At 49.3% G+C, this 22,790-nt stretch overlaps 1 protein-coding gene across 2 annotated transcripts in view; it reads right to left on the bottom strand.

Annotated features, from left to right (window-relative positions):
* UNC5D (unc-5 netrin receptor D) overlaps window positions 1-22,161 on the bottom strand; it is a 96,779-nt gene extending 74,618 nt beyond the window's left edge. For both annotated transcript variants that reach the window (XM_039716655.1, XM_039716665.1), the window contains exon 1: window positions 21,831-22,161. In XM_039716655.1, coding sequence (XP_039572589.1) covers window positions 21,831-21,912 — 82 coding nt within the window. In that variant the 5' untranslated portion in view covers window positions 21,913-22,161. The remainder of the gene's footprint in view (window positions 1-21,830) is intronic.
* Between the last annotated feature and the right edge of the window lie 629 nt (window positions 22,162-22,790).

Genomic DNA, 22,790 nt, shown 5'->3' with positions numbered 1-22,790 from the left:
CAAGAATTGCTGCCTTTAATATTAATTAGTGCCAAGCTGAGGCACATCAAGGTGGTTTTTGCTGCCTCCTGGCCAGCCCTGAGGCGCCTGGAACAAAACAATCCAGGAACAATCCAGCTCTGGGGCTGGCATGGCCCCAAACCCCAAACCCAAACCCCAAATCCTGCGGGTCCAGGGCTCGGCACAAGGCGAATCCCGGCAGGGAAAATGAGCAGCAAAGTTTAGCCTGGCACGGAAAGTTGCTAAAATGATAATTACAGGAAACAAAAATCCCACTGCCTCTCAAAGGAACAGATGATTCAGCCACATTTAGCTGCTTTGGGGGAAAATACCGGCTGGTGGGGTCCCGTTCCCACAAACGCTCCCAGGCACCTCCAGCCTGCCCAGTATGGCAGCTCCCAGCAGCTCCAGTCTGCCCAGTGTGGCACCTCCGGTCTGCCCAGTACAGCACTCCCAGTCTGCCCAGTACAGCAGCTCCAGCCTGTGCAGTACAGCCTCTCCAGTCTGCCCAGTACAGCACTCCCAGTCTGCCCAGTACAGCACCCCCAGTCTGCCCAGTACAGCACTCCCAGTGTGGCCAGTACAGCAGCTCCTGTCTGCCCAGTCTGCTCAGTCTAGCACCCCCAGTCTGTCCAGTACAGCAGCTCCAGTCTGCCCAGTACAGCACCCCCAGTCTGCCCAGTGCAGCACCCACAGACTGCCCAGTGCAGCAGCTCCAGTCTGCCCAGTACAGCATTCCCAGTGTGCCCAGTATAACACTCCCAGTCTGCCCAGTATGGCAGCTCCATTCTGCCCAGTACAGCAGCTCCCAGCACCCCCAGTCTACCCAGTAGAGCAACTCCAGTCTGCCCAGTACAGCGCTCCCAGTTGCTCTGGAGCCTCCCTCGCTCAGGATCATCCCCTCCCACGGAGCCCCACACCTGGCTCAGGTGGCAGCGGCTCCCAGCACCCCCAGTCCACCCAGTTCAGCACCCCCAGTCTGCCCAGTTCAGCAGCTCCCAGTTGCTCTGGAGCCTCCCTCGCTCAGGATCATCCCCTCCCACGGAGCCCCACACCTGGCTCAGGTGAGCAGGAGCTCCCAGGGAGAGCCGGGACAATTAGCAGGACAATTAGCAGGACAACAATTAGCAGGACAACAATTAGCAGGATAACAATTAACAGGACCACAATTAGCAGGATAACCACCCCGAGCCACCAGCCCGCCCCAGCAAAGGCCAAAATTCCCATTTTGGGGAAGGCTGCGGGGCTCCCTGCAGGGCTCTGACTGATGGCGCCGTAATTCGCTGTCACCTCCACGTTCCCCATTTCACGGATTTCCAAATGACACCGGAATTGTGTTGTTTGCACTTTTAATCTTGTAAAAACCTCTCCGGCAGCCACACGCGTTCCACGGGGGAGGATTCCTAATTTATGTAAAGTATTACAGAAAATGATCTATATGACAGTTTGGTGTAAAATGCTAAATGCAAGTCATTACTCACTGAAGATAATTTGAGAGTATTGTGTCAGGGGAGACATTAGATTGCAGAGGATAAAAAGTTGGAATAGGTATTCACATATTTATCCACATTTGCATAATCAACTGCAGGAGGTGGTGGCTGTTCTCCTGGGCCCAACTAACACACAATGAACTCAACAGCACTTGGGAAACTTTCCATTATTTCCCAAACTATTCACACAATTCCTGGTTTGTTGTTGTTGTTTTTTTGGTTGGTTGGTTGGTTTTTGTTTATTTGAATGGGTTTTGTTTGTTTGTTTGCTTTGGTTTTTGGGCTTCTTTTTGGTTTGGGTTTTTATTTTTTTTGTGGTGGGTGGAGTTTTTTGTTTTGGGGTTTTTTTTGTTTAGGTTTTTTTTTGGTTGTTGTTTTTGTTTTTGTTTTGGGTTTTTTTTGTTTAGGTTTTTTTTGTTGTTGTTGTTTTTGTTTTGGTTTGGGGTTTTTTGTAGGTTTTTTTTTTTGTTTGTTTGTTTGGTTTGGTTTGGTTTTTTGTCTTCCAAAGGCAGCTGCAGTTCCTATCCCAAAAAACACCCATTCCTGGATTCTGGTGGTGTTTGGAAGCAGCCAAAGCTGGTCCCAGCTGCTGAGGGGATGGGAATGCTGCAGGGGCAGTTTGGTACCTGCTCAATTAAACATTTCTCCAGCTCTGCAGTGGGAGGATTTACCCCTCACTCGCCATGTTCTCAGAAGGCTAATTTATTATTTTATGATACTATATTATGTTAAAGAATACTAAACTATACTAAAGAATACAGGAAGGATACTTACAGAAGGCTGAAGAGATAATAATGAAAACTCGTGACTCTCCAGAGTCTGACACAGCTTGGCACTGATTGGCCAAAGAGTGAAAATAATTCACATTAAACCAATGAAACAATCACCTGTGGGTAAACAACCCCCAACCACATTCCAAAGCAGCAAAACACAGGAGAAGCAAATGAGTTAAAATTGTTTTCCTTTTTCTCTGAGGCTTCTCAGCTTCCCAGGAGAGAAATCCTGGGCGAAGGGATTTTTCCAGAAAATGTGACAGTGACAAGCCTTGGGCAGCCCCTCCCTGCTCCATCCCCCAGCAGACACAAAGCTCCCAGGGAGTCCTCACAGACATTTTCCCAGCTCGTGGATTCTAAAAGAACACGACAGAGGAGCTGCTCCGATGCTGCGCGGAAGAGTCGTCGTAAATTAAAAATTAAAAAGTATTCAGCAGCTCCAGAAAGAGTTCAAGCCCATCTGTTACTGTAAATTACCTTTTGTTCCTTTATCTTAATGGAACCATATGCCAGGGGCTGGGAGCTGACAGCTGAGGCTCCTCTCTGCCTGTCTCCAGCTTGGGATCCACAATTAACACCCAGCTTTAATCACCACCTCACACGCTCTGCACTGCCTGGCAGGGCTGGGGCAGAGCCCTGGGCATGATCCCAAGGTGTGATCAGGAGAATCTGCAGCTCCTGCACTCCTTCCCTGCAGCTCCCCTTCCTTTGCTGGCTCACTGTTATTTATAACAAAAAATTTCCATGAATCCTCAGTGATTAAAGTTCATTTGGAGTTCCTGAAGTTTCTGTGACATCCCCCAGTGAACCTGTGCTGGATTCGTGGAGCTCCAGCAGCTCATGAGGACCACAGAGTGTTTTCCCAATTAACTGAGATATAATAAATAAAAATTCCTGTTGGATGAGTGAGGAACCCCTTGTTCTTCTGGCTCATTGTCATTTATAACAAATAATTTCATTAATCCACAACAATTAAAGTTGCAGATTCATGAAAATAAAGTTCATTTGGAACTGAAGTTTCTGTTCATTGAAGTTTCTGTGACATCCCCCAATGAACCTGTGCTAGATTTGTGGAGCTCCAGCAGCTCACCAGGACCACGGAGTGTTTTCCCAATTAACTGAGATATAATAAATAAAAATTCACATTTGTTGGGTGAGGAACCCCTTGCTCTGCTGGGTCACTGTTATTTATAACAAATAATTTCATGAATCCACAACAATTAAAGTTGTAGATTCATGAAATTAAAGTTCATTTGGAACTGAAGTTTCTGTGACATCCCCCAAAGAACCCGGATTTGTGGAGCTCCACCAGCTCATGAGGACCACGGACTGTTTTCCCAATTAACTGAGATGTAATAAATTAAAAATTGCCACTGGGTGGGTGGGAACAGCACACACCTGACCCCCCTGGAGAGGCACAGATGGGAAACCTCATCCTGGCTGGAGAGGAGACTCTGCACCAACCCAGAGAAATGCAAGATTTGGGCACAGCCAAGGAATTCCAGCATCCCCCTCGGCTCTGACCCCCAGAACCGCACACCAGGCCTGCGTTTAAGAAATAAAACCTAAAAAAACTTTCAAAAGAAACCCCGGGGGTTTGACAATCTCGCTGTTTTGCTCCTTTTCCGTTTAAAATCCCACTCGGGAGCTCTCGGGAGACACAAAGATGGGCTTAGCCCAAGCTGATCCCAGCATTTTCCTCCTTGAGGATCAGCCTCAATGCTGGAGTGTTAAAGGCTGGAAATGAGGGGTTGATAAGGACAGCAAAGCACATCTCCCTCCTTAATCTCCCCCCAGGGTTTATCTGGTCACAGCCCAGCCAGGCTGGGTGATCCCAGCCCAGCCCAGCTGCTGAAATCTGCTGGAGTTGGGGAATTGTCCCTCGCTGTCCCCTCCCCAGCCTGGCCAGCCTTGCACTCCTGGCCTGTTTCCAGCCATTATTCACCCGCAAAATGTGACATTTCCCAGCCTTAATAGCACCAAAAATGTCCTGTTTGCAGGCATTATTTACCCTCCAAATGTGACATTTCCCAGCCTTAACGAGCCAACAGTGTTACAGGAGTAAAAAAAGTCAATTTGTGTGCAGCCACCCTCAAACCCAAACAAAAGAAAAACAAACAGAAAAAAAACAAAACAAAAAAACCCCCAACAACAAAACAAAACAAAAAAAACCAAAACAAAACAAAAAACCCAAAAACACCAAACAAACAAAAAAACCTAAACAAAAACCTCAAACCCAAAATCTGGGATGAGGATTTACCCCAAACCTTGGGATGAAGATTTAGCTCAAAATCCAGGATGAGGATTTATCCCAAACCTGGGTTGAGGATTTATCCCAAACCTTGGGATGAGGTTTTACCCCAAAACCTGGAATGAGGATTTACCCCAATCATCAGAACCTTCCCAGAGCCAGAACACATAATTAAAAACCAAAATAAAAATTAGAATAAAAATTAAAATAAAATAAAATAAAATAAAATAAAATAAAATAAAATAAAATAAAATAAAATAAAATAAAATTAAAAATTAGCCCTCTGAACACACAATTGAAAACCAAAATAAAATAAGAATTAGAATAAAAATTAAAATAAAATAAAATAAAACAAAATAAAATTAAAAATTAGCCCTCCCCTCCTGTGGGGGACACAAATGCTCCCTTCCTGATAATCCCCCAAAGTGCTGCTGTCCTGCCCAAAATCCCCTCTGGGAGCAGCCAGAGCTGCACATCCCCACAGCCAGGAAGGGATGGCTGCATCCACACCTCTCCTGTTCATTAATAATTAATAATAATTAATAATAAACTGCTTCTCCAGCAGGAAAGGATGGAAGGAAACGTGAGGGGGAGCTCTGGGTGTCCACCCTCGGTGTCACCTCCACCACAGAAATTATCAGCTCTGTAATTTTTTGAAACATTTTACTATTAAAGCCTGAAATGTATTCAGAGCACCAAATGACACCTCCACTAAATGTGCTTTTCCAGCCCCTAGCCAAGTTTAAAAATAAACTTTGCATCTGTTAGCATTCTATTTCTGCATAAAAGAGAGCAGAACAAATCCTTGTAATTTTCAAGATAAAATACTCCACTGAAGATAATGCCACTGCACCACTGCTGGAGAACTTCACAGCAGCCAAGGCTCCGTGCTGTAAACCCTTTTATGAGCCTTTAGTGCTTGGAAATGAAATTGTAAATGGGGAAGCGCAGATTGCTTTGATTTAGGAAATTGTTGCCATTAAAGAGTTTACAAAGAACCTGGTGCTGTCCCCGAGGTGTCGGGGGAAGAGCTCCCAACTCCTCCTGGAAATCATTGATATTCCAGAGCTGCTGCTCAGGGCAGCAGGAAAAATCCTGAGCAGTCCTGGAGACCCAGGAGAGAGAGACAGAGAGAGGTCAGCTCTACTGCAAGAGAGGAAAAGGGAAAAAAGGAAAAAGGGAAAAAGGGAAAAAGGGAAAAAGGGAAAAAGGGAAAAAGGGAAAAAGGGAAAAAGGGAAAAAGGGAAAAAGGGAAAAAGGGAAAAAGGGAAAAAGGGAAAAAGGGAAAAAGGGAAAAAGGGAAAAGGGAAGGGAAAGGAAAGGAAAGGAAAGGAAAGGAAAGGAGGAAGAGGGGAAAAGGGGAAAAGGAAAAGGAAAGTTAAATGAAAAGTTAAATGAAAAGTTAAAGGAAAAGGAAAAGGAAAGTTAAAGGAAAAGGAAAAGGAAAAGGAAAAGGAAAAGGAAAAGGAAAGAAAAAGAAAAAGGAAAAGGAAAGTTAAAGGAAAAGTTAAAGGAAAAGGAAAAGGAAAAGGAAGCTTTATTTGGAGCACATGGGTTACCAGGCTCTCCAGTCACTGAAGCAGAGTGCCCAAATCCCTGTGTACATGGAATTATCCCTCTCAGTTTGCTCTCTGCCTCTGGCCTGGGCAGAGGGACAAAGGCAGGAGCAGACACTCAAAGTGAAGAGGCGCCTCGAGCAGACCCCGATCTCCTCAGCAGCACCAAGTGCCCACTCCAGGACACAAAGGCGAGGCTTTAAACGAACTGGAAATTGCTGCTTGCTGGGAAACTCCTGACCCAGGTAAGATAAATTCCTCCAGGATGTATTCAGGAGTCCAAGTGCATCAAATAACCTCAGCTGATCTGCTCTTTAAGTTGTTTTCCAGGCCGTTTCTCCTGGGCTGCTGACCTGAGAATTCCCTTTCAGTGGGAACAGAGGGGAGGGAAAAGCTCTGCAGCCACAGCAGAGGGCAGACACCAGGGCAGGCAGAGACAACAGCCAGAGAAAAGTGCAAGGTATTAGCCAGAAAGGCTCCAGAAAAATATAAAAATAAAATAAAAATAAAAAAAAATATTTAACAACCTAGCAAAATTGCCTCGGTGAGGAAACACAAACCCAGCAGCTCCCCCCAGGCTTTGCCAGGAGCAAACCCCGAGCAGGTGAGCAGGAAAATGAAGCTCCTGATCCCACTGGAGCCATCCCAAAGCCATTCAGGGGTCTCAGCAGTTTGGGGCAGCCCCAGCCTCCAATTCCATCCTTGCTTGGCTCCACTGGAGGGAAATTCGGAGCCCTGCCCGGCTTAGGGCAGAATTCCTGCCTGGATTGGTCCCACCTTGCCAGAACTGCACCCCAACCTCACAGCAGCACCAGGAACAGCTGGGTCTGCACCTGGAGGGAAAGGAATCACCTGGATGGAGATTCCTGGAAGCACTTTGAGGTCCTGACCCTCCCCAAACCATTTTACAGACACTGGATCTCCACAGCTGCCAGGAAATCAGCATTCTGAGAGGAACAGAGGATTTGTCTTTCCCAACAAGCTGTGGGTCTGGTGGTGAATAAACAGCACTGGGAGAGAAAAGAAACAATGGGGAGGATTCCACTGATTGATGAATGGAAAAAGATGTTTGCTTTTACAAATAAACTTTAGGGTTGCTGATAAATTCAATTGGACATTGAAAGTTTAAAGGAACAATGGGGGAAAACCACTGAATTCCACAAGAATTAAAAATTAAAAGGGGGGGTTATACATTAGAGGGGAATGTTCAGTATCAGGTGTTCTGGGAAGTCTGAACCTCTCAAGTGCCTCAGAAATGGGGAAAGAGAGAAGGGAAATGCAGCCAGGAAATTGGGATAAAAGGGAGGCTGCATCCTCCAAAAATGTGAGAGAGCCCAGGGGAATGCCCCATGGCCTCTCCCTTTATTGGAATAAAGTAAAAGGACTCTGTCTCCTTTTGGACACAAACCTCTGATGTTTGTGGATTCATTTTCCTGACAATTCCAACAAAAGCCAACCTTCAGCCATGCCAGGGCTCCCAGGAAGCCTCAGACTCCAGGGACCCCTCCTGGGGCAGGGCTGAGACCCAGAGCTCCCCCAGAGCCTCCACAGCAGGAGCTGTGGGACAAATGGGATGGTGACTGTCCCCCTGCCACCCCAGAGTGCCACTGCTGCTGCCACCCCTCACCTCCAGCCCTCCCAGCCCCAGGTGGAACAGGGAAAATGCAGCTTGGGGTTTGGGAACGGGGAAAATGCAGCTTGGGGTTTGGGAACGGGGAAAATGCAGCTTGGGGTTTGGGAACGGGGAAAATGCAGTTTGGGGTTTGGGAACATCGAGATTTAGGAACAGGGAAATGCAGCTTGGGGAACAGGGAAATGCACTTTGGGGTTTGAGAACAGGGAAATTCACTTTGGGGTTTGGGAACATTGGAGTTTGGGAACAGGGAAATGCACTTTGGGGTTTGGGAACATCGAGATTTAGGAACAGGGAAATGCAGTTCAGGAACAGGGAAATGAAGTTTGGGAACAGGGAAATGCAGCTTGGGGTTTGGGAGCATTGAGATTTAGGAAAAGGGAAATGCAGTTCGGGAACAGGGAAATGCAGTTTGGGGTTTGAGAACAGGGAAATGCAGTTTGGGAACAGGGAAATGCAGTTTGGGGTCCCCCCTGGCCCTCCCAGCCCTGCTGCTCCTCAGGGCCCACCCTGGGGTGCTCCAGTGAAACCCACGCTGGGTTAGACACAAACCCCCCACGAGGGACGTTTTTATCAGCAAATTCTTTCCCACCGACTCTGGAATTTCTCCCTTGTTTGATCCTTTAATATTAAAGACGCTTTTGTGCCTCAAAGGTGTAAAATCAAGGACTTTGTTTCCAGGCTTCTGGCAAAGCCTCCCTGCCAGAGCTCTGATCCTGGGGTTCAGAGCAGGAGGAAATTTCAGTGCTTCAAGCAGGTTGTTATTTTTTTTAATATCACCATCCATTAACAGAGCTCTGAGACCTAAATATTGATTGCCTTTTGACATGTTATTGATCACCACTGTTTCATGCAATTTATTCCCACAGCCATTACTCAACTTTAAATTAAGTACAATAATTATTTCAATTATTTAAAATGGAATTATTAGTTAAATTACAAGCAGCGGCAGTTTAAGTTGTTATGAATAAATAACAATTTAGGAGGTCAACAAGTGTTTTAATTGGTTTTAATTTGTACGTGCCAAGTATCATCTCAGAGTAATGAGAAGAGAATGGATCCAGATCCAGAGGTGAATTTTCAGACCAGATGTTACCAGGGCAGCTTTTCACTGTTCTGACACTGCCCAGACCCAATCTCATCTTGAATTAAGTAATTGGCTCCTGGGCCAGATAAAAGGGGCCTGGACGAGCACTCGATTTTCCCTTTTATCTTCTTTAAGGACAATCGTTTGTTCTGCATTCAGAGCTGTGTTCATGGCCTCGTTCCTCCCACGGCATCACTGCTTTGAATGGGGAGAGAGAGAGAAAAAATCACAACAAACCCAAGGGTTCAGGGCCGGAGCAGCTGCAGGAATTGGCATTTCCAGGGCTGAGCTCTGGAAGGTTTTGCTCCCTCTGACCATCAATAATTGCTCTGCTCTGGCCCAGCAGCTTTAACCTGAAAATCACCTGGCCCAGGGCTGGGGACTGGTGTGTGCACAGGCTTTTTTTGTCTTTTTCTGACCCCAAACCAGCCCTGGCACAGCTCCTGGTGGCAGCTCCAGCACTCTGCCTGCCCCTGACAAACACCCTACGAAAACACAGCCATCAATCCCCAAATTGCCATTTCCTGCAGCTTTTACTGCCAGAGCTCCCCAGGTTCCTCAGGACACCTTCCAGGTTAAATAAAGAGCAAAAACAACGAGCTTGCAGGAACTCAGCGTGGCCCATAAAACATTTTAACTGAGCACTCATTCAGACACGACCCTTGGCACTCCCAGCTCGCTGCAAAGGCAGCTTTGGCCCAGCTGCAGATTTGCCTGGCTCACATCCATCCAGGCAAGCCTCCTGCCGGTTCTAAGTTTTTAAAACCAGACCCAAACCTGGTTTCAAAGCCCAAAAGCTTCAATGCTCCTTCTGTGTGAAAAACGCCAATCAATTTTTTTTTTTAATTCATGAGTTTTTCGTCAATATTCTTTCTAACTTTCTGTCTGTATCCTTTCTCTATTCTTTAGTATAGTTTAGTAAAATATAACAATATAATAAAATACAATAAATATACTACAATAATATAATAAAATATAATAAATATAATAAATATAGTAAATAGTAAATATAGTAAATATAATGTAATATAATATAATATAATATAATATAATATAATATAATATAATATAATATAATATAATATAATATAATATAACCCGAGCACTCAGAGGATTTTTCTTCCTAATTATTTGTGAGGAGAGGGCCCGTTCTGAGCTGGTTTTTATTATATTTTATTTTATTTTATTTTATTTTATTTTATTTTATTTTATTTTATTTTATTTTATTCCAAGCACGCAGAGGATTTTTATTCCTAATTATTTGTGAGGAGAGGCCCATTCTGAACCGGTTTAGCTAATCCAGCGGAAAAAACCTCAGCTCACATGCAATTAAATCACTCTTTAAAGGGGGGAACAAACCCAGCAGGACAACTGTGAGCAAACTCTGGAATTCTCTGCCCTCCCTGGAGCCCTTCCCGGGGGAAAATCCCGTTTGTGCCTCGGAGATCCAGCCCTGAGCCTGTCCCTGCCCGCTCAGGGGGAACTCACCACGGATGTTCTCAGAGATTTTATTTTAAAAATGAGAAAACACCAAAAACCTCCCTGGGCTGCTCAGACCCTCCTTGTGTCCTCAGCACAGAGCCCCAACCCAGCCCTGGGACTTTTCCTGCCGGGTTTTCCTGCTCCATAGTCCCTGCTTTGGGTTTTTTTTCCATGTTCCATGGTCCTGGTTTGGGTTTTTTTCCTGTTCCAGAGTCCCTGCTTTGGGTTTTTTCCTGCCAGAATTTCCTGTTCCAGAGTCCCAATTTGTTGGTTTATTTCCTGGTCTGGAGTCCCCATTTGTTGGTTTTTATTCCTGACAGGATTCCCTGCTCCAGAGTCCCTGCTTTGGGTTTTTTCCTGCCAGGATTTCCTGTTCCAGAGTCCAAATTTGTTGGGTTTTTTTCCTGCTGGGTTTTCCTCTTCCAGAGTCTCTGGTGTGGGTTTCTTCCTGTTCCAGAGTCCCTGCTTTGGGTTTTTTCCTGCTCCAGAGTCCCTGCTTTGGGGTTTTTCCTGTTCCAGAGTCCCTGCTTTGGGTTTTTTTTCCTGCTCCAGAGTCCCTGTTTTGGTTTTTTTTTTTTTTTCCTGCCAGGATTTCCTGTTCCAGAGTCCAATTTTGTTGCTTTATTTCCTGGTCTGGAGTCCCCATTTGTTGTTCTTTTTCCTGACAGGATTTCCTGTTCCAGAGTCCCTCATTTTGGGTTTTTCCTGTTCCAGAGCCCCTGGTTTGGGGTTTTTCCTGTTCCAGAATCCCTGGGTTTGGGTTTTTCCTGTCAGTTTTTCCTGTTCCAGAGTCCCTGGGTTTGGGTTTTTCCTGTCAGTTTTTCCTGTTCCAGAGTCCCTGTTTTGGTTTTTTTCCTGTTCCAGAATCCCTGGGTTTGGGTTTTTTCTGTCAGTTTTTCCTGTTCCAGAATCCCTGGGTTTGGGTTTTTCCTGTCAGTTTTTCCTGTTCCAGAGTCCCTATTTTGGTTTTTTTTGTTTGTTGGGATTTGCTGCCAGCCCAGGAGGGTTCTGGGGAGCCCCTGAGGCTCTCAGGCTGGGGGCAAAGGGGGACATCACACCCCAGGGCCCTTTACCCCAAAGTTTCCCTCATTCCTGGGGCTGTGGCCAGGAATTCTTCTCCGGAAGGAGAGGGAATTTGGGCAGCAATGTTTTGGGGTCACAAACCCCCGAAGGAGGAGACTCCAGCTCCCCCAAACCCCTCACTCCCATTCCAGGGCTGGCTCCTGCACACACACAGGAAAACCCTGCAGCCAGCACAGGAAATCTGATTTTAGGGCTTTCAGGAGAGCTCTGGGAACGGGCAGACCCACCAGGAGCAGGGCCTGGAATAATCCAAATAAAGATTCCTGATGCTTTTCCCCCACATCCCCTGTCCCTGGCAGGAATTCCGAGCACTCAGGTGCTCTCACCTGCCTGGGTGGCCAAGGAAAGGCTCTGCTCACCCCAAAGTTCTGGGTTTGGTCTTTTTTTTTTTATCCACAAAAAAGCATGAAACGAAACTTCTGGGGCTAATTAAAGAGAAGGTGATGGGGTTTAGGTCCCTGGGCAGTCCCTGCCAGCCTTGAGAGCGTTAATTGTGTGCACTGAGAGCCCACAAATCCACCCTGCTGCTGATGGAAGGAGCCTGCAGCAGGCTGGGTTTATTTATTTATTATTCCGAGGGGGTGTGAGCAAGGCAAACCCCGAGCTCCAGCACCTCCAGGTGAAGCAGCGCTGTTGTGCCAATTATCTGAAGCCTAATTAAGCACAGAGGATCGCTGTCTGTGCAGCGTTCTGGAAATAAAAATCTGCTTTTCATCTGGCAAAGCCTCCCGGGGGTAACCAAACTTCCACTCCCAAGGGGTGACCTGGGCTGGGAAGGGAGGGAAACAGGGATGCAAATCTCTGGGAAGGGAGGAAAAGAGGAATGGAAATCCTTGGGAATGTTCTTTTTCCTGACAGGATTTCCTGTTCCAGAGTCCCTCATTTTGGGTTTTTCCTGTTCCAGAGCCCCTGGTTTGGGGTTTTTCCTGTTCCAGAATCCCTGGGTTTGGGTTTTTCCTGTCAGTTTTTCCTGTTCCAGAGTCCCTGTTTTGGTTTTTTTCCTGTTCCAGAATCCCTGGGTTTGGGCTTTTTCTGTCAGTTTTTCCTGTTCCAGAATCCCTGGGTTTGGGTTTTTCCTGTCAGTTTTTCCTGTTCCAGAGTCCCTATTTTGGTTTTTTTTTCCTGTTCCAGAGTCCCTGTTTTGTTTTTTTCCCTGTTTGTTGGGATTTGCTGCCAGCCCAGGAGGGTTCTGGGGAGCCCCTGAGGCTCTCAGGCTGGGGGCAAAGGGGGACATCACACCCCAGGGCCCTTTACCCCAAAGTTTCCCTCATTCCTGGGGCTGTGGCCAGGAATTCTTCTCCGGAAGGAGAGGGAATTTGGGCAGCAATGTTTTGGGGTCACAAACCCCCGAAGGAGGAGACTCCAGCTCCCCCAAACCCCTCACTCCCATTCCAGGGCTGGCTCCTGCACACACACAGGAAAACCCTGCAGCCAGCACAGGAAATCTGATTTTAGGGCTTTCAGGAGAGCTCTGGGAACGGGCAGACCCACCAGGAGCAGGGCCTGGAATAATCCAAATAAAGATTCCTGATGCTTTTCCCCCACATCCCCTGTCCCTGGCAGGAATTCCGAGCACTCAGGTGCTCTCACCTGCCTGGGTGGCCAAGGAAAGGCTCTGCTCACCCCAAAGTTCTGCGTTTGGTCTTTTTTTTTTATCCACAAAAAAGCATGAAACGAAACTTCTGGGGCTAATTAAAGAGAAGGTGATGGGGTTTAGGTCCCTGGGCAGTCCCTGCCAGCCTTGAGAGCGTTAATTGTGTGCACTGAGAGCCCACAAATCCACCCTGCTGCTGATGGAAGGAGCCTGCAGCAGGCTGGGTTTATTTATTTATTATTCCGAGGGGGTGTGGGCAAGGCAAACCCCGAGCTCCAGCACCTCCAGGTGAAGCAGCGCTGTTGTGCCAATTATCTGAAGCCTAATTAAGCACAGAGGATCGCTGTCTGTGCAGCGTTCTGGAAATAAAAATCTGCTTTTCATCTGGCAAAGCCTCCCGGGGATAACCAAACTTCCGCTCCCAAGGGGTGACCTGGGCTGGGAAGGGAGGGAAACAGGGATGCAAATCTCTGGGAAGGGAGGAAAAGAGGAATGGAAATCCTTGGGAAAGCAGGAAAAGAGGAATAGAAATCCTTGGGAAAGGAGGAAAAGAGGAATAGAAATCCTCGGGAAGGGAGGAAAAGAGGAACACAAACTCCTGAGAAGGGAGGAAAATGGGAATACAAACTCCTGGGAAAGGAGGAAAAGAGGAATGAAAATCTCTGGGAAGGAGGAAAAGAGAAATAGAAATCCCTGGGAAAGGAGGAAAAGAGGAATAGAAATCTCTGGGAAAGGAGGAAAAAAGGAATGAAAATCTCTGGGAAGGAGGAAAAGAGAAATAGAAATCCCTGGGAAAGGAGGAAAAGAGGAATAGAAACCTCTGGGAAGAGATGAAAAGAGGAATAGAAATCCCTGGGAAAGGAGGAAAAGAGGAATGGAAACCCCTGGGGAAGGAGGAAAGGAGGACTAAAAATCCCTGGGAAAGGATGAAAAGAGGAATAGAAATCTCTGGGAAGGAGGAAAAGAGGAATAGAAATCCCTGGGAAGGGAGGAAAAGAGGAATACAAACTCCTGGGAAGGGAGGAAAAGAGGAATGAAAATCTCTGGGAAAGCAGGAAAAGAGGAATGGAAACCCCTGGGGAAGGAGGAAAGGAGGACTAAAAATCCCTGGGAAAGGATGAAAAGAGGAATACAAATCCATGGAAAGGGAGAAAAGGAGGAATAGAAATTCTTGGGAAGGGAGAAAAAAAGAGGAATAGAAATCCATGGGAAAGCAGGAAAAGAGGAATGGAAATATCTGGGAAGAGATGAAAAAGAGGAATAGAAACCCCTGGGAAGGGAGGAAAAGATGAATACAAATCCATGGAAAGGGAGAAAAGGAGGAATAGAAATCCTTGGGAAGGGAGGAAAAGAGGAAAACAAACCCATGGGAAGGGAGGAAAAGAAAAGAGAAACAGAAATCCCTGCAGTTCAGCACCTTCACTGCAAACCAAGTGGGAAGAGTCCACGGCTCCATTTGTTGTGTTCATCCACCAGTTTTAGACAAAATTCTCCTCAAATGCTCCCAAAAAGTCCCTTTTGTTCCCAGCTGAGCCCCTGGCATCAGCAGCTCTCCAGGACTAATTGGTCCTCACCAAATCTATCACAGAAATGCCTCTGCCACCCTCAGCCCCAACTTCAGCAGGGTTTTAAAAATTGGTAAAGAGGCCTGAGGAGCCCCGTGCTGCAGCTGCCCTCGAGGAGAGGCCATTTCTGCACTTGAATTTTCATTTTAATGCAATTTAAGACATTCAGCTCAAGCTGGTCCCTTGGAGAGGCTCTGCACCATCCCAGCCCCTCGGTCTGCAGGGAGGGGCTGAGTTTGATTATTTCCTTCTCATTTAGGCTCTGATCCATTTTGCCTTCCTGGACACGGATTAAACTGTTGGGAAATGAGTGAAAATTGCCTGTAGGAGGGCAGAGTTTTGTTCCTGTGGGGCTGCAAAGTCGCTGTCACCCCTGGGAGCATCGCAGGAAATCTCTGGCAGCAGCAGGGCCAGGGCTGGGCCAATTTCCCTGCCAGCATTTCCCAGGATTTGGGGGATTTTTGAAGCAGATCCCACTCAGAGCAATCACTGAAACCCAGAAATATCCCCTGCTTTTGGGGGCAAGACAAACACAAACATCCCACACCTTTCCTGGAGGTGGAGAAGGGAAAAAGGAGGAAAATCCTTCAGCTCATCCCCTGCCTTTCCCCCCTACCTCAGCCATGGGGACATTGGCCATAAAATTGATTTTATTTTGTTTTAGACCAAGTGCCAGCCACTTACAGAAGTTTGCTGATTTGGGGGCTATTTAATAAAAAGCTATTTAATAAAACAGCTTGCAGAGGTTTGCTGATTGGGGGCTGTTTAATAAAAAGCTGAAATGAACTCCCAGCAGTCTGGGGTTGTAGAGCCCAGCACGTTTCACCCCCTGCCCCCTCTGAATCCCCCCAAAAAGGATCAGGGGCTGTTTTATTCCCAGCACCCCAAGCCACACCTGGAGCTGCTGCCCAGGAGGGGAAATCATTCCAATAATCACATTTTAGAAGCTTCTCTTTTTCTCCCTCACCTCTCAAACACCAAAATCCTTTCCCAGAACTCGGAGTGAGGGGAGAAGAGGCTGAGTGAGCCCAGGAAAATCGGGAATTGAGCTGGTGCTTCTGGATGGGGAATTGAGCCTTCCCCGAGCAATTTTGCCCCCTTTTATTCCAGCTCTGGCCCAGGGGTGATCCCAGAGGAGCTCAGCCCTAAATCCAGCAGTTTTCCAGGCAGGATGAGCTCCTGGGGCACTCCCAGCTGTGCTGGTATTTCATTTACCCAGCTATTTAATGCCAGTAAACACCAGCAAGGCAGACTGGAGGGCTCCAGGCTCCAAAAAGCGCTTTTTAAAAAACCAGAGAATATTCTCTGGAGTTCCCTTTCCAAGAGCAGGCACTGAGGGTATCTGTGACCCTGAACAGCAGGAGTTGGGGTGCTCAGAGCAGCTCCAGGGGTTTGATGTGCCAGGGCCAGGCTGGCACACAGAAAACTCTGGTGGCAGCAGCCCCAGGTGAAAGGCAGCAGCTCTGCTCACCTCCAGGTGTGGAATTCATCCTGGAAAAATGTGATTTATGCTGGGCTCTCTGGGGCTGAGATAAGTCAAATAGAACAAAAGGCACATTGGGCCTGTTTGCTAAAAAAAAAACCACCAAAAAACCACAATAATTCCAAGCAGTTACCGTGTAATTTTCCAGAGGAGAAGGAGTCTTTGCAGAATAATCAGTTCTTAAAGAAATCTCACAACAATAATCCTCCCAAATCCTGCTCCCCAGACGTCTGCAGCAGAGGCTTTGCAGCTCTCAGGAAGCACGAGGAGGTTCCCCAGCCCAGAGAACATTTCCCTGCAGAAACGATGCCTTGAGCCCCAGCTTTTTTATTTGTCACATTCTGTAATTAGGCTGTGATTCTGAGCTTGGTGTTAAGTGTTTGCACGTTCTCTTCACACGGTGGGGAGACAAAATAATTCCTTTTTCAGCCTGAGAGCAAGGGCAAGCTGCAGGCCCAAAAAATATAAACAACTGAATTGGAGAGAGAAAAACAAGCAGGATGGGACTTCATAAACTAAAGCTGGAATTGGACAATTAACTCCAATATGCAAATGGAGCAGAACTTATAAAAGTGACAGACCTTGTGAGTGGTCGTGCAAAATTACCCACAGCAGCAGCAAAAAAAATAAAAATTAATCAGGGATGATGATGATGTCAAAGTGTAATTAAGGGTAATTCCCTGCACGGAAATTCCTAGAAGTACTTGGCACTGAACAATATTGGGCAGGTCACTGGATTTAATAAAAATCTCTTAATTAAGAACATTTTTGAGTGGTTGAAAAGGCCACGAAAGGCAGGGAGAGGAAGGTGATGGAAAGTTTCATCACCTTTGTGCAGGTAAATTCTGGGTGCTCAGGCTCCTCTCTGTCTGCCCCAAAAAGTGATTTATTGCTGGCAGCTGATGGGACACAAACCCTCCCCAGGCCCTGCGTGGCACAGGCAGAGCATTAAAAACATAAATAGAAAATGAAGCATTTCTGGGTTTGAGGCAGATGAATGTGACCATCTGCTCCAGCAGCATCCCAAAGCCTCTGAAACAGCAGCCTCTGGTGTCAACATCCTGCTCCTTCCCTGCACTCCACCTTCCACCAGAAGCAGGGCTAAAAATACAGAAAAGCCACAGCCAGGGGCCCCGGGGCCTCCTCTGCTCTGTCATTCTCCATCTCAGCATAAATCACATTATTTGTGCTTGGAACACGCCCTGACAAGGGGCAGTGCTCTAAGCCAGACCAGATATTCCTGTCCAAAGCCAGGCCTTGCCACTTTGTCTCTGAATCCTCTCCCAAATTCTGTCACAGCACATCGCAGGCACAGCCACAGGAGCAGAGGAAACACTGAACTCCAAACCTGGCACTCCTGCACACCCAGCTCTGCCATCCTGCTCTCCAGAGCCCCCAAATTCCCGTGGTTTGGAGGAAATAATCCTTGTTCCAAAAGCCTGAGAGCCCCCAAAATGCAGCTCCAGCACCTGCTGGGTGATCCTGGGAGATGGGGATGGGCAGCCCCTGAACCCTGAGGGGAAGGAGCCCATTCCCTGGGAGGTTTAAATAATACCAAAAAAATGAAATTCAGAAATAATAAATATAAATATTGACAGGGAAGCCCACAGGATGCACTGCGGGGGTTTGGAGGAAATAATCCTTGTTCCAAAAGCCTGAGAGCCCCAAAATGCAGCTCCAGCACCTGCTGGGTGATCCTGGGAGATGGGGATGGGCAACCCCTGAACCCCCAGGGGAGGGAGCTCATTAAATGATACCAAAAAATGAAATTCAGGAATAATAAATATAAATATTGACAGGGAAGCCCACAGGATGCACTGCGGGGGTTTGGAGGAAATAATCCTTGTTCCAAAAGCCTGAGAGCCCCCAAAATGCCAGCAAAGCTCCAGCACCTGCTGGGTGATCCTGGGAGATGGGGATGGGCAGCCCCTGAACCCCCAGGGGAGGGAGCTCATTCCCTGGGAGGTTTAAATAATACCAAAAAATGAAATTCAGGAATAATAAATATAAATATTGACAGGGAAGCCCACAGGATGCACTGCGGGGGTTTGGAGGAAATAATCCTTGTTCCAAAAGCCTGAGAGCCCCCAAAAAGGCCAGCAAAGCTCCAGGACCTGCTGGGTGATCCTGGGAGATGGGAATGGGCAGCCCCTGAACCCCCAGGGGAGGGAGCTCATTCCCTGGGAGGTTTAAATAATACTAAAAAATCAAATTCAGGAATATTAATATAAATATTGACAGGGAAGCCCACAGGAGGCACTGCAGGGGGTGGGAGGACAGCTGGGAGCAGAGCGTGTGGCTGTTATTTAATGAGCTCTTCGTCCTAACGAGCCCAAAATCCAGAATTTCCTGCCTGGAGCCACTCGAGCAGAGCCAGGAGAGGCTCCAAGAGCACCCAGGTCCTGCCTGGGTCTGGGTTTATCCCGTGCCAAGCCCAGGGCTGGGTTATCAACACCCCAGCTGGGCTGCTGGTAACTCCTGGAGAGCAGATCAATCCATCAGGGACTGGATTATCCTGTGGTTTTATTGATCATCCTGTGTTACTATTGATTATCCCATGTTATTATCAATTATCCCGTGTTATTATTGATACTATCCTGTGTTATCATTGAGATTATCCTGTGCTATTATTGATTATCCTGGGTTATTATTGATTATCCTGGGTTACCATTGAGATTAGCCTGTGTTTTTATTGATTAGTCTGTGTTTTCATTGATACTAGCCTGTGTTATTATCGATTATCTCGTGTTATTATTGAGATTAGCCTGTGTTATTATCGATTACCCTGTGTTATCATCGATTATCCTGTGTTATTATTGATTATTGATTATCCTGTGTTATTATTGAGATTAGCCTGTGTTATTATCGATTACCCTGTGTTATCATCGATTATCCTGTGTTATTATTGATAGTAACCTGTGTTATTATTGATTATCCCATGTCATTATTGATCATCTTGTGTTATTATCAATTATCCTGTGTTATTTTTAATTATCCTGTGTTATTATTGAGATTAGCCTGTGTTATTATCGATACAGAACCTGTGCCCTCAGCTGGGGCTGGCACAGCACAAATGTCCCACCCAGAGCTGCTGAATGTCCCCAAACCACCCCAGACCTGCCCCTGGAGCAGAGATGGGCACAGCCAAGGAGCAGCAGCCCCCGGTGGCTCCGGCCCTGCCCCAGTCCCAGCCCCTTTGGGATGAACAACTGGGAGCTCATCCAATTCCTGTCATTAAATACAGGACAAAAGGGCCAATCTGGGCCCCCCAGCCCTGCCCTCACCCCCAGGCTCGTCCCCACACCAGCACAAGTTGCTGGTTTTACCCAAACCCAGCCTTGTTGCTCTGGAGAATTTTTTCTTTCTTTTCTGTAAGCACGCAGCTCGCTGAACAGCAGAGATTAGAGCTTCTCATGGCCAAAAAAAAGCAATTAAAAACTCCCCAAAGCCACAGGAACGCTCGGAGATCTCAGCTCCAACAGCTCCCACCCATTCCTTCAGGTGGCTTCGTTTTATCAGCAGTTAAATCCCCAAACAACGCTGGTTTAGCACCAAACCTAACAGGAAAATCCTCAAACAACGCTGGTTTAGCACCAAACCTAACAGGAAAATCCTCAAACAACGCTGGTTTAGCACCAAACCTAACAGGAAAATCCCCAAACAACGCTGGTTTAGCACCAAACCCACTCGGATCTCCGTGATCTGAGCTCGGGGTGTGGGGACTGAAATGCAGCAGAGAATTTACAGAATTCACAGAATTCCAGTCAGAGACGTGCAGCTCAAAATGAGTTCGGAGTCACCAGTGAGATAATAAATATTAGTGACTCTCTCCTGCAGTTACCAGCCTGTCAGGGCGATTTTTTCCTGTAAAAACACAAGCCCAGAGCTATCCATGTATATTCATTCCAACAGATTTCAAACGCCGTGCCAGGGGTTTCTACAACTGCTCCATTTGTCTTTAATCCCCGCTCAGAACAGAAATCTGAGCACAATCTGTCTCTGAGGCAGCTTTGAGACAACTTCATAAAGCAAAACCTCCCAGCTCCGGGCGTGGAGCTCAGCTTTAACTGCTCCAGCCAGAGCTGCCAGGCAGCACCGCCACCAAAGTGCCCCAAAATCGCTGCTCTGCCTCACAGCCATGCCCAAAACTCTGCCCCAGCCCAGAACTCCAAACCTCCAACCTGGCGAGTTTTAATTAAAGAGCTGGGATTTGTTGCTTGGCAGCACCAGAAGCATCCTCCAGCCCTGTGCTCTGAAATTCCAGCTCCTGACCACACTTCCCCCAGAGCAAGAGCTGCCAGGGGTTCCCAGGTGGGAGGCACAGAAGGCTCCGAGCATCCCCATCACCGATTTGGGCGCACGGTTCCCTCTGCAGGCACCAGTGCTTCTCGATCAAAGTATAATAAAAACCGGGAATTTCTCTTTTCCATTCTACTCTCGTCATTTATTTCCCTGCCCTCTAAGCTGCTGGGGTTCTGGGGGTTGGTTGGGGGTTTTTTCCTCCCCCAAAACACCACATTTTGTCTTTTACACAAAATCCTCCTCTGCTGGAGCCGTAATTCAGGGAGAGCTCCGGGCAGGGAGGCTCAGCACCTGTGGCCAGCTGGCACAAGCCCGTGGCTACCTGAGGATGCTCTCCCCTGCCGAGAGCAGAGCCCAGAAATCCCATCCGAAGGGAAATGGAAGCGCAGACACGCCGGGCGCGCAAAGGGAGAGCTCCGCTGCTGAGGAACCTGCGAGGAGCCGCAAAGTCTGATCGCTGCGCTGTGAGAAAGGAGGGAGCGCGTGTGCCCAACACCACAGAGCCGAGCACCGCAGCAGGAGCCTTCCTCCGACAGGGAGGACCGAGCCCCGGCCGCACCTCCCCGCACTGCCAGAAGCCCAGGCAAGGTGCGGGACCCGGCGGTGAGGGGGAGGTCCATCCCCCTGCTGACATCCTCCGGCTGGCTGCCCTGAAGAGGTGACTGCCCTCCGGCCATTTACCAGCGAAAAGTGAAATAAAATCACCAAAAAACCCGGGCTCGGAGCATCTCCAGTGCCTGCCTGGCACACGGCAAACAGATCCACCCGCGCACGGAAAACGGATCCAGCATCGGCCGGAGGCACCCGGGGGATGAGACCGCGCTGCCCGCGGGGTCCCGGAGCCTCCCGGAGCCCGTCCCGGGACAGCCCGAGCGGTGTCCGGGCAGGAGCAGAGCCAGAGCCAGCCCCGGCTCCGCGGGATGCCCGCGGCTGCGGCAGCGCACAGCGCGGAGCGCTCCGCAGCCTGCGGGGATGCGCTGCGCCCCGAGGACCCGAACGGCCGCGACCACCCCGGGACCACCCCGGGACCACCCCGGGATCATCCCGGGACCACCCCGGGACCCCCAGCGCGGCCCGGCGCCGTCGCCTCCGGTGCCCAGGGCGGTGCGGGTGTTTCTCCGGGAGATGGGATGTGGATGTTCTTCCCAGAGATGGGATGTGGATGTTTTTCCCGGTGCTGGGATGCGGGTGTTTCTCCCGGAAAAGGGATAGCAGATGTTTTTCCCAGCGCTGGGATGCGGGATTTCTCCCGGCGCTAGCGTAGCGAATGTTTCTCGCAGAGGTGGGATGCGGGATTTCTCCCGGAGCAGGGATAGCGGATGTTTTTCCCGGGGCTGGCATGCGGGATTTCTCCCGGAGCAGGGATAGCGGATGTTTCTCCCGGCGCTGGGACAGCGGATGTTTTTCCCGGCGAGTCCCCGCATCCCTCCCACTCCCCCATCCTCCGGCGCTCCCCCGGCCCCGCAGCAAGCGGTGCGAGACCCCCGCACCGCACAGTCGCCCTGGGGCGGGCAGGACGAGCCCCGCTTACCTCGCAGCGCGGCCGTCCAGCTGCACAGCCCCAGCAGCAGCAGCAGCAGCCGCCGGTGCAGGCGCGGGGCTCCTCCGCCCATGCTGAGCCCGCAGCGCCGGGGATGGAGCCCCGGGATGCGGAGCACCGGGATGTCGAGCCGTGGATGGAGCTGCGGGATGCGGAGCCCCGGGATGCGGAGCCGAGCTCCAGCCAGAGAATCGCCCGGGGTTTTGGGCGGTTTTGGGTTTTTTTTTCCCCGCTCCTCTCCCCGGCGCTCTCTCGCCGCTCGGCTCCCGGGTTTGCGGCTCTGCGGGGCCGCGGTGCGGGCTCCGCTCCCCGCTCCGGCCGCCGCCGACTCCGGGGCCGCGGCGCGCTCCCGCATCACTAATGAGCCGCCCCTCCCCCCGCAGCCAATTAGGGGCGCGCGGGGCGGGTCCTGCCGGCGGCGCGCGCGCAGGTTGGGGGTGGGGGTGGGGACATGCGACACCCCCCCACCCCTCCCCCCGCCCTTCCCCCCAAAAGTACGGCGGGGGAGGGGCACCCAGGTGAGCTGGGACACGCCCAGGTGCGAAGGGACACGCCCAGGTGTGCGGTGGGGACACGCCCAGATGTGTGGGATGCGTGTGAGGACACAGCCAGATGTGCGGGATGTGGGTAGGGACACAGCCAGATGTGCGGGATGCGTGTGAGGACACAGCCAGATGTGCGGGATGTGGGTAGGGACACGCCCAGGTGCGCGGTGGGGACACGCCCAGGGCCCCGCCCCACACCGTCCCCACCCCGGAGGTGCGGGACCCGCCAGCCCCGACCCGGGAGAGGCCCTGGAAGCAGCTCCAAGGCTCCCCCACATTCCCGAGGCCAGGCGGTGACACTCAGGTGGTGACACCCAAGGGTGGCCCCCTGCCCTCTGCACCCCTCTCCACCCTTTAAACTCACACATCTGGGCCCAAACCCCCAAAAACTCATCCCTGTGCCCAG

Source organism: Passer montanus, unplaced genomic scaffold, assembly GCF_014805655.1.
Source record: "Passer montanus isolate IOZ18808 unplaced genomic scaffold, ASM1480565v1 scaffold101, whole genome shotgun sequence".
Taxonomy (NCBI): Eukaryota; Metazoa; Chordata; class Aves; order Passeriformes; family Passeridae; genus Passer; species Passer montanus.
This window is presented reverse-complemented; position numbering and strand designations above follow the sequence as displayed.